The sequence below is a fragment of the Pinus tabuliformis genome, chromosome 8, assembly GCF_031772625.1.
Source record: "Pinus tabuliformis cultivar Carrire ecotype Pingquan chromosome 8, CPIR1, whole genome shotgun sequence".
Classification (NCBI taxonomy): Eukaryota; Viridiplantae; Streptophyta; class Pinopsida; order Pinales; family Pinaceae; genus Pinus; species Pinus tabuliformis.
This window is the reverse complement of record NC_142294.1, coordinates 1,870,170,364-1,870,182,410: the sequence shown is the minus strand read 5'-3', so window position 1 is coordinate 1,870,182,410 and position 12,047 is coordinate 1,870,170,364. Positions and strand designations below refer to the sequence as shown.

The following is a 12,047-nucleotide window of genomic DNA, read 5'->3' as shown; positions in this document are numbered from 1 at the left end:
TATATTCATATCTCATCCCCAAAATGTTCTCTCAAATTTATTTGGGAGAAAATATGGTCCTCTCCAATTAATTACCAAATTATATGTTCATATCTCATCCCCAAAATGTCCTCTCAAATTTACTTGGGAGAAGATATGGTCCTCCCCAATAATTACCAAATTAAATATCCATATCTTATCCCAAAAATATCCTCTCAAATTTACTTGGGAGAAGATATGGTAAGAAAATTCAAATGAAATGATGAGGGGGTAGTTATGACATTAATGATAGGTGATTGAGGTGGGGGGAAGAAGGAGACATAAAAGGGGGAGGATGATGAGGAAAGGGGGAGATCCTTGGTCTTGGTTTTGGTTGTGGTATTGAAAGATGTTGTGTTGGGAGGAAGGTGGAGAAAAAATAAGGATGAGAAGGAGAGTGTTTGTTTAACTTGGAGACACTACATCTAGTTGGACTTGGGCTCGGAGGGCTAGGGAATCTATGGAGGTTCCCTAAGTTAGGAAATACTTCCTAGTTGGCTGGGAGGTAAATCCAATCGGGTAGTCAAGAAGAGCATCCCAACAGACTCAAGAGCTCAGGAGCATCTCAACTAAGCTATTGGAACATGTATTCTTCTATTTATTGAATACTTATGTAAATGGTTGCAATAAAAGTCTTACTTATTTAAATTATGGTAAATAAATTTTAGTAGTATATTATAATCAAATAAATGTTTAGATAGAAATAAGTTATTTCCCATTTTATTGTATTTAAAATTAGAGAAATTTAGTTTTTAGTTAAAGGAACCTAGGAGGGAGCTTCACAATCTTAACAACATTTAGTAGTTTGCTTTTGTTACAAACAATATAGGGTTGGTTGATTTACAAATCCCATGATTATCCCATCTGCCTTGGTAGTTCAAAATAATGCCATCAAAATTGACCACCAATGCATTCAACTTGTAGATGTGATGTAAGGTACCTAGAGAGAAAAATTAAAACGATGTTCTTAGGAATGATAATTAATGTAATATGCAGATATTCATTGAATAAGGTCTAGTACGTGGTTAGTGTATAATAGTTTATGGAATATAATAATGGTTGGTATAAGCCCATTGTGATACTCCCTGTCTCTATTATAAATACATATATCAATAGATGGTATATAATAATTTATGGAATATTATTACATGGTTGGCATAAACCCCCAAGAATACTCCTTCTTGAAAATATAAATACAAATACATATTAATATATAGACATGTTGGTTTTTGTATTGCAAAAATCATAACATATGATGTGGTTCCTATGATAAATTGTAATTTATAATTGCAACATACAAACGAAAATCTCTACAATATTAAAATTTACTATTGTGTTGATCCAATAATTATTTTAAATCAAAATTTTAATTTATTACAGATTATTATAAATATACGAACCAAAATAATTTTAATAACTACAAAATATGTAATTTAACTATTAACCAAACAAAAATAAAAACAATATTAAAATTTATGTAACCTTTTCATTTTCTTTATGAAAATACAAAAATCTAAAACATTGTCTGATGTATTAAAAAATGATACAACATTTTTTAGTTCATCATAAAAATACAAAAAAATAAAACATAATGAAATATTATGACGAAAAATATATTGATCAAAATAATCTTCGCAAAATACTACATAATATATATCATTTTTCTTACTTAAAACTAATAATATAATATATGGATAAAGTTTAATAAAGGAATAAAATGTAATATACCTTGAATTTTTAAAAATATAAATTTAAAATTATTTATTTATATATAAATATATATAATCCTTTACTCAATTAAACAAAAGTCACGTGAAGATGGAAAACAAACATGGTTGATATTACTAATATTTATTTATTTAACAGGTACAGCTAATAATTATACATTTAGAATTGTTCCACATTAAAAAAATCCTCGAGTACAGATTTCGTGACGGCAGCATTACTTGTCTATGGTGAAATAAGCATTTTCCAATAAACAAAATATCTGACATCTCTTTCATTCACAATCTTACTGCACTTAACTAATCTTACACCATTCAATTTTCCTTTGGTTTTCCACCGAATTTCTTGGAACTCGCTGACCATTCAATTTTCCTTTGGTTTTCCACAGAATCTGAGAACGTGGGCACTTCTTTAAAATCCCTTTAACAAATAAAATATAATTAATTTGTCAGCGCTCCTCAGCTATTGGTGTAAGGCTTCTCACTAAATCGGTATCAATATTTACGTACCAGAGAGATGCGTTCCTCTTGCGTGAAAGCGCGGAGAATACCTTAGTTTGGTGTACGAGCATGGCAGCAATCCTCTCCATTCTTACAGTTAATGTCGATACCATGGATGCCAAAACTTTCGTTGTAATTCCTTCCTCCAAACTGCAAGTGAATGTGTTGGTCATTGTTCACATTTTTCAGAAAAACACACTTTCTTTAGTCTATATTACCAATCTGGCTGGAAGGTAACATTCTTTACTGTTTTCTCTTTAGGCTTCAATGCGTTAGTTCTCCTTGTCATGTGACATTGTCCAAAGGTAGCCTACTACTTTTAGCAGATAATATTGAGAAAAACTGTTTATTGTTTAATTTTATGTTTCAGAGCCAAACATCTAAAAATTTATTTATTGCAAAGTTTGTAATCACTGCAGATTCCCTGACAAAATTTATTGCAAAGCTTTTAGTCATTGCAGATGAACTGACAAACTTATTTAGAATTCACGAAATTGCGGCTGTAAAAGATGTATCCTATTATATATTTTGACAGCTTCAATTCTACACTGCACGTCATTTTCACTGGTTGCTCCTCTACAATACACGTCAAATCTGACATGGGAAAAATGGGAAAAATTTCAGTGACCGTCAAATACGTTTTGAAACGCACATCAAATTCGTTTTGAAACGCTAAATACATCCTGTAAGACGTCAAATTCCAGCGCTGGACCCACCCTCAAATTCGTTTTGAAGCGCTAAATACATCTGGTAAGACGTCAAATTCCAAGCCTGGACCCACCCATTAAAAATCTTGGAGTCTTCTTTCCTCTGTATTTCCACGATATTACTCATTTCCTTCCCTATATTTCCAAGATATCACTGGTCTCCTTCCAATTTCTATATAAAGCAAGAACCCCATTGTGCATTTATAACGAAATTTCAGGCGTTAGATCTCACACCATTGCGAAGCAAATCCAACAGTAATAACAGACCATGGAATCAGAATGGCAAACTCCACGGTAAGCATGAGCTTCCACAACCGTTTTATCTTTGCACAATCTGGTTGTTTTTGTCATAGGCTTCCCTGTGTCAATCTTGAAATTAATTTGTCGGCTGGGTATGTTTTTCCATTTATATTCATTACCTTCGACACCTAAGCTTTATCACTTATTTTAATTATTTTTAGGCCGATAGGCCTTCCATTTGAAAGAGACTTTCGTCGTCCCTTTCATTCTAATTTATTTATTTTAATAAGAGATCATTTTCAGTTTTTAACGGTGCATTATCGTTATCATCAAATTTTATTTATGTTTATATTTTGTTAATATTTTTCATTAGCATTGGTAAGTGTTTCACTTTCTTGGGAATGGATTTTTCTTTGTCATGGTCATTAACTTTCAAGTCTTCGTTATTATTATTGAATTTAATACTTACTATTTTTAGGCCGATAGGCCTTCCATTTGAAAGAGACTTTCGTCGTCCCTTTCATTCTAAGGTTGACACCTGGCATTTTTTTTCATCCTGCCGTTTCGCATTTGTTAATGCCCCTGTATGCACTGTTAATCCGTGGATTGTGGAACCTCTGCCAACAACCTGCCAACACCTGCGTATGGTGCGGTGGATTGTGGAACCTCTGCCCAACAACCTGCGTGTGGTGCGGTGAATGTTGTTGGACAAGATGAGGCGGTTCAAGCGGTTGCGGAAGCTGTGTTAAGATCGTGGGCTGGACTTAAAAGACCTCAACAGCCGACTAGCGTGCAGTCTTTGGTCGACCGAGTTTCTCTTTCGAAATTCTTCCGTCCCCTGACTTCGAAAATTGCAAGCTTTGCTGCCTGTTGCTGTGTGATGCTGTCACGGGACTTTGAGCATGGGGCAGCGTGACCAGTTGGGGATTTTTATCGTTTTCAGTTGCCCGCTTTCATTTCCATTGTCCGCAAGTAAGGTGTATTTCCACCCCAATCAAATTTATTATGGCAAATGGCTTATTAACAAGCAGGTATCTGAATTTTCCATCTTCAATCAGTTCATTGTTATATAAGACTGCAACACTATAGCGAGAAATTTCACAGTTGCGACTCGCGGTGAATGCCGTGTATTAAACACGAGGGGTTTTCAACCCTGGACGGGAATTATTTCACACACCGAACTAACCGCCATAAAAACCCTCGCCAAAGAGTTGCCTTCACCGATTATTTATTGATCCTTTTTTATTTTTACTTGCAATCAAGTAGAAGTTTTTCCATTTCAATTTTTGTAAATTTTGTTATATTTTGGAGTTTAAAATTGTTGATATCAACGTTTTCCTGTTTCCAATGTTTTCAATGTTTAGGTGGATATTGTGGTGTTCCCTGGTTCGCTTTATCGGGTTCTGGTACTTAATTTTTATTCAAACTAGGAGTGAGATAGAAATGTGTTCCCAGGGTGTAAAAATGTCAACTTTTTTTTTGACATTCAATGCAAAATTATCAGGTCCTGTGTCTTTGTCGCGGTGGATTTCTGGAGAAGTTAAGGTAAAGGGTGTTTGTTTTTCGTAATTTTTGCTTTAATTACATTTGATGACACTACACTCTGTGTCTTTGTCGCGGTGGATTTCTGGAGAAGTTAAGGTAAAGGGTGTTTGTTTTTCGTAATTTTTGCTTTAATTACATTTGATGACACTACACTCTGCATCTGATATAGATGCAAGGGGCTTTGGACAAATCAAGGAGCTTTGCACTCTTAAGGTAGAGAGAGTAAGTGGGAGGGAAAGTTCAAAGAAGCAATGTGGAAAATGCAAAGTCTTGGGAAAGGAGAGGAAGCTCAAATACTTGGGAAAGGAGGGATTTTTGACATTGCTGGGACAAGAGATAGTCGTTTTGGTTTGGTCCGTATTGATATGTCTGAATATATGGAGCAACATTCAGTTGCAAGGCTCATAGGTGCTCCTCCTGGGTATGTGAACAGCTAGATGTTTCTAATTGAGATTAGTTGATAGCCAGACACTCAATTGGTTGACAGCAAGACGCCTTTTCTACACTTTGCTTCAAATGCTTGATGATGGTAGACTTACGGATGGCCAAGGTCGCACTGTTAGTTTCTCAAACAGAGTCATTCTCATGACATCCAACCTTGGAGCAGAGCACTTGCTTGCTGCATTGTCTGGCCACACAACAGCTATGTTACCAGAAACGGAGCGGGAGCATTCGTTTCCCAAAAACAACGCAAAGAAAACGGAACGGTACAGAAAACGCCGTTTTGTACGGTCATTTTCGTTTTTCATTTGATAAAACCGGTTTCTCCAGAAACGGATGGGTTTTTGATACAGTTTTGAGAAAAGTCGTTCTGGTTCGTTTGTGATGCTGGTGTCATTCCAATTGGACGTTGAGCCCAATTAAAAAAAATAATGAAGGTTGGTTTTGTGGATAGTTTTCGATTTCATGATGTGTTGTGCTCAGCCTAAAATTTTTTTAACATTGTCTATTTAGGAATTTTGTTCGTTAAAATTATATTATTTTGATGTGTTTTCTATTGTTATGTTTTTTTAATGTTTTAATTATTTTTTTAGTGTAGAGTTTCTTATGTAGTTTTATTGTATTTAATATTTAAAAATTATTTTTTTATACAAAATTATAAATTTAAATGCACATGGTTACATTATATATTATTTTTATTATTGTAAAGATTAATTACTATTATAATGGATTAACGATAAAGTTTTGAAAGTTTGATGGTAATTTTTTTTAGGTTTTGTTTAGTTGTAGCATTTGTGGTTCTCAACTCTTCCACTTTTTCTATACAAAATGTTTGTGGAGGGAGCAACACTTCTTCCTATAGCAAGATTTTTGAAGGTAGTAGTAATTCTAAACAACCCTCTACTTTTGGCTCAATTCCGGAATCCCAATAGAGCTCAATTCAATCTTCACCATCCTATTATCCAACTAGGGAAACTACAACCTACTAGTTGCTTGCCAAATACTACAATATAGCCCAAATTTGAGGTCCGCTCAAATCATATGGGAGAATATACACATGATATGCGAGATCATGTACTCATCCGGAAATTTCTAGGGATATGGCCTTCAAAAAAATCTCACTCTCACTAGGTCCAAATCAAATGGAAATGGAAAAGTCAAATCAAGCTTGAGTTCAATGCCAAAGGTTTCTTCACTATTACAGGATCAAACATGGGTATTTGAGAATGACCCATGTAAGCAACACAAGCTTTGTTTCTCACTATGAATATTTGAGAATGGTCTACGTGAGCAAGGAAAGCCTATAAACAACTACCTATGAACCACATTATTGGAGAATGCAGATGATGTTTACTTTGTTTTATTTTTTTCACATTTTTCTTGTTTTCTCTCTCTCTCCTCGTTTCTTAAATGCGAAACCTCCAAACTCCGTTTCTCGTCCCGTTGTCGTTTCTCGTTTCGTTTCCCGTTTCTCGTTTCTTGTAACATAGCACAACAGTGAAAACCGCAAGAGAGAATGTCATGCCACACAACAGTAAAAACCGCAAGAGAGAATGTCATGCAAGAAGTATGCACACGCATTCCTGGACTCTGTGTATGCATCTTTTTCATATAATTTTATCACGAAGTTGGCTGCGGTGCTTTGACATGCCTTTGAATATTGTTGTAGGTTAGAAGACATTTCAGGCCAGAGTTATTGAATAGACTTGATGAGATAGTTGTATTTGATCCTCTTTCTCATGATGAGCTCAAGAAAGTTGCTAGACTACAGATGAAAGATGTAGCAATTCGTCCTGCAGAGAGAGGTGTTGCTTTAGGGTTTACAGATGCCGCTCTGGATCTTGTTGTTCACGAAGCCTATGATCCTTGGGTAATAACATTGAAATATGTTTATTATGGCTGTTGTTGCCATTTACATTAATCTGTAAGTGAGAGGTACGCATGGTCATAACAACTTACAAGGGCATGGTCATTCCATGCCAGCTGCTAAAAGTCCTCTATTTAGCCCTGCTGATCCTAATGACCCGAAATTTCTTCAAATCGCACACAAATATTTTTTCTTATGTATCTGATGAATGGATGCCTGGTGAGACTTATATGTCAAATGTACACTCTGAACTTATTAGGTTCCCACATTCCAGTTTGGTTGGATTCTGATTTTGACTCAGGGCTCAGATTCAACAAGTTTTCATGTTCTCTCGGTGACTTGGGAGGCCTACTCATGCTATGCTATGTAACACGGGCATCATACTGGTGAGGATAATGCCAATGATTAGAAGTCCTCTATTTAGCCTTGGTGATCCCAATGACCTGAGAATTCTTTACATTACTTTTTTTCTGTGTTTGGCGGAAGCATACCTGCATATTCACCTAAAGAGATTTGCCATTCTCATCATTTTGAACTGGCGAGACTCATGGTTGAAATGCATGAATGCAGATCTGACATTTAGGCTCCTATTTAGTCCCAGCAATCCCAGTGGATTAAAAATTTCTGGAAACCAAAATTGGATACTTTTCCAAGCATTGACTTGATGCGGCTCTAAATTATTTTTGTAATGGATCTTACTTACTCTCTTACTTAAAAGTGTTCTTTGCAAATTTATCTATGCAGCTCTGATTCATGTCCTGCAATAACAGAAGAGCATCCTACAGAAAAGCACCTATAAATTTTCTTTTATTTTCCTAAAAGACTATCCAGTTACTTTATTTAACCTGCCTCAGTTCTCAAGTTCTCAACAAACCATCAGTTCTACCTTGGATTAGATAGATAGAACCACATTTGCAGGTCGACCATTCACAATCAAAGATATTTCAGATTGGCTTTTAACTGTTTTGAGACGAACCTAAATGGTTTCTATTTTGGGGTACTGTTGGGTTTTTCAGGCTTTCTTTGGTGTGTATGACGGACACGGAGGTCGTAGAGCTGCTGATTTTGTTGCTGAGAAACTTGGACAAAAGATTGTGGATTTGATGCTCAAGTCAGAAAAAGAAGATTGTGAGATAGAGCAGGCAGTTAAAGCTGGGTACTTGGAAACAGATAAAGAATTTTTGGAGCAGGTAAAGTCATAGAGGTTGCAATATTTGAGTGTAGTATGGGTTCTTGTTTAAAGCTTATTTGATTGGTGGACAATTTGGTATTCTAACCATTTGATGCATTAAATATGCTGACATTTTTTTTTTATGATTCTTTATGTTTATTTCATTGCTTGACAAGTTGGGCAAGGAAATTTCTTAGGCCTAAATAGGAAAAACTGATTTTTTAGGATTGAATCTCGTTGACTTAACAAAATCCTCAGGCTTGCAATTTTGGAAGCCATGAGTTTCTTGTTATGAATTGAATCTGACTGAGTTATTTGACACAGGGTGTAAGCAGTGGGGCTTGTTGTGTGACTGCCTTGATAAAAAATGGTTGCTTAGTTGTGGCCAATGCGGGTGACTGCCGGGCAGTTCTCAGCAGGAATGGTAACGCTGAATCAATTACCTGTGATCATAGACCTGGAAGGCAGGAAGAGAGGGAGAGGATTGAAAATCTGGTTATGACTCAACCAAATGCTAGACGCATCATTAATCTATTCGTCCATTCTTTAACGGGTTTACTAATATACTTTTGGGGCTGTGGCAGGGTGGTTACGTGGATATTCACGGGGGAGCTTGGCGAGTACAGGGAACCTTAGCTGTGTCGAGAAGTATAGGAGATATACACTTGAAACGGTGGATATCAGCAGAACCGGAGATTAGAAAGCTGCCCATTACATCTGACTCTGAATTTTTAATAATGGCATCTGATGGACTTTGGGAGAAGGTATGCTTAAGTTTTTCAAATTGCTTTCACACTTATGTTTCAATTTCAAGGCACATGAAAGCTTGTTAATCCGGCCTCAAAGTTTGCACTCTTATGAATTTTCTATGAAGAAACAAAATTGTCAAACACTGCAAGTGGATTTTTCATAACAGACTCTCTGTAATTTTGATTTTGCATACATTCAAAAGGGACCAATTTAGAAATAGGAGCTCATGGAGCTTTTTCAAAACTGGGACTTGGAGGGAACGTGGTTTCCCAACTTCCTAGTAAGCATGGATTCCTTTGAACATAGTTGCGCCACCAAAAAACCAAAAAAAATTGTATCAGAACTGACACATTTCTCCATTAATTCTGTGTGAATTTTAGCTGAATTTTGTTCTTCGTAGGCAGGGCACTTTAGTAATGCACATTATTCATCTAAATCTTGATGGGAACATGGGTTCCCAGTAACATGAGCTACCTTTGAAACCCTGAGTCTTCACCAGCTCAAAACCAAAACAAAGTTGTGTCAGAACTGACACGTTTCTCCATTAATTGTCTATGAACTCTAGCTGCCTTTTGTACTTCTTAGGCAGGGCACCTAGTATTGCACATTCTCCATCTAAGATCTTGATGGGAACATGCGTTCCCAGTAAGCACGAAGCTACCTTTGAACCCTGAGTTTCACCAGCTCAAACCAACAAATTTGTTAGAACTGACACATTTCTCCATTAATTCTGTATATTTGCATAATCAGGGCACTGTAGGAAAGTATCCTGCCTGTTTCCGTGCTTTCTCTTTTAGTAATGTTTGTTCATCATCTAAGCTCATGGATTGTGTTTACACGTTAATTTTATCTTCACATACTCGCAATATGGAGTCCCTTGTATCTTCTTCCCCTGAATTCTGTAGTGGACTTGAGCACTTCACAAAAAAGTATTTTTTTTCCTCTGAATTCTGTACTTTCATAAACAGTGAACTTTTTAAATGTATTTCTTCATCTAAATTGTAAGCATGACTGTTTCAATCAGCTGATTCTGTTTCCCCTAATACTTCTATCAGGTCACTAATCAGGAGGCAGTAGACATTGTCAGGACTGTTTGCACAGAAAAAAAGCAAGGAGCTATTAGTCCTCCTGAACTTTTCGAAGGAGGAGAAGCATGGAATGAAGATGCTAGCCCACCACCTAAGGCAAGGAAAATTTCTTTGGGAGACGTACCTAAGGTCATGAAAGTCAGGAGTCTATGGGATGGCAACTTTAACACTATGGGATGCTATGACAAATATTTCAAAGAGAATACAAAAAGCCCCGGGTTGCAGTACATGCCTTTGCGACGTCCCATGGCAGCATGCAAAGAGCTTGTGGAGCTTTCTGCAGCTAGAGGCACACGAGATGACATTAGTGTAATGATTGTTGACCTCAGGCATTTCTGCCCAAGTGGCTGATGTAAGAGGAGCCCAAATGTTCGCTTAATGCACCATTTTCAACACCATCTTGCACATACCCCCATGTCAAAGACCCTCTGCTAAGCTGATCATGGTTGGAATTTCAAAACAAAACCATTTGTCAAATTTGACGGTTCTCACACAACCCCATCCATCTTCACACTTTCAACAAAAGATCTGGAAGATTTTGCAAATTTTTTAACTATATTGGCCCTCAATTCCATCCCTGAAGCTGATTCACTAGTCATATTGTTATTACAAATCCAACAGGTTGGACTGGTTCAAAGTCAGGCGGTAAGAGGAAAAAGAAATTGAGAATAACAGGAAAAAATAAGAAACAAAGGGACCAGTGTTGGCACATTTGATGTATGATAATAAAATTCCCATTCTTAGATTTGTGTAATTCGTTGGATGTTTTTAATAGGTTTTCATGGTTGGATACACCATGAGTTTTGTATATAGGAGAGCTAATTCAATTGACTGTTTTGTTCTAACAAGAAGTTATAAATATATCTAACACTGAAGCACTGAAGCATTGGTGGGTGATCCTCATCACGATTAGAACGAAGCCGAGATGTCAGTATAGAGCTCCTTGAAGGTGAAAGACCATGGTTGGCACTGCTCAAGCCCAGATTCTCCTGAACTTGCTGCCTGAGACAGGCTTGGAGAAACTGTAACATTGCTCAATGGAGATATCATCACTGGTGACCCTGCATGCATCTCTTTTCCTGATTCCACTTCACTGCAGTGAAGGGAATCTGCAGGAACCCAATACAGGGGAGCTGACAATGGCAGCCATACAAAATGCAATGAGGGACTAATAAACACTGCAAAAGTACAATGAGGCTAAGGCCTTACACAACTGTTAAGGCCTTACACAACTGTTCATTTGCACTATGATAAAAAAACTGTAGTTTGTGAACATGTCAGAGACAATACTCTGTGCATAACATTGGAAATATCAGGTACTGCTCTATAGATGGGACGAAGCGACTGGTGTAACGAGTCACCCACCCGTTAAGCAATATTGATGGGTGCATGAGACCCTTTATAAGTAATATAGCCGTTTGTGAAACGGTCCAATAACTCACTAATTTTCTGCATTTGACTTTTACCAATAATTGGGAGGGTGCTAAAGCGTATGGACTATATTAATATTTGAAGTAGTGTTTGATATTTTGTTGGTAAAAGTCATTAAAATGTTAATTTTATTATAATTAGTTTAGATTTTTTCTATATTAATATTTGAAGCAGTGTCTGATATTTTATTGGTAGAAATGATTAAAATGTTAAGTTTATTATAATTACGTTAGATTTATTTTAATTTGAGATTTATTAATTGTTGGGATTTTGAGTGTAAAATTTGAAGAAAAATTTGTATATAAAGATCTGATCCTTTTCAGTATTTGAGAGATCCAGAATTATTAAATTCATTTTAAATTAAAAATAATAAATATATTAATTTATATTCATAAATTTATTAATTTGTAATTATAAAAGTAATAAGTATTTATATGTTAAATATTGTTATAATTTTATTTAATTAATAAAAAACTATAATTTTTTAAATATTTTAATAAATAAATAAATTTTCATAAAACTTTAACCTATAAAACTTAAAAAGTAAAACTCTTTCAAAATTTG

The 12,047-nt window shown here is 35.8% G+C and overlaps 2 protein-coding genes across 2 annotated transcripts; both read left to right on the top strand.

Annotated features, from left to right (window-relative positions):
* Nucleotides 1-3,853: 3,853 nt before the first annotated feature.
* On the top strand, nt 3,854-10,806 carry LOC149243808 (putative protein phosphatase 2C 14). Its single transcript, XM_089374629.1, has 5 exons — nt 3,854-4,167; nt 8,060-8,233; nt 8,539-8,709; nt 8,799-8,978; nt 10,020-10,806. The coding sequence occupies exons 1-5, from the start codon at nt 4,093-4,095 to the stop codon at nt 10,401-10,403; spliced, it is 984 nt and encodes a 327-aa protein (XP_089230755.1). The 5' UTR covers nt 3,854-4,092; the 3' UTR covers nt 10,404-10,806.
* On the top strand, nt 6,683-7,503 carry LOC149243809 (chaperone protein ClpB1-like). The gene is made up of 3 exons (XM_089367862.1): nt 6,683-6,743; nt 6,846-7,046; nt 7,303-7,503. The coding sequence occupies exons 1-3, from the start codon at nt 6,693-6,695 to the stop codon at nt 7,411-7,413; spliced, it is 363 nt and encodes a 120-aa protein (XP_089223988.1). The 5' UTR covers nt 6,683-6,692; the 3' UTR covers nt 7,414-7,503.
* Nucleotides 10,807-12,047: the final 1,241 nt, after the last annotated feature.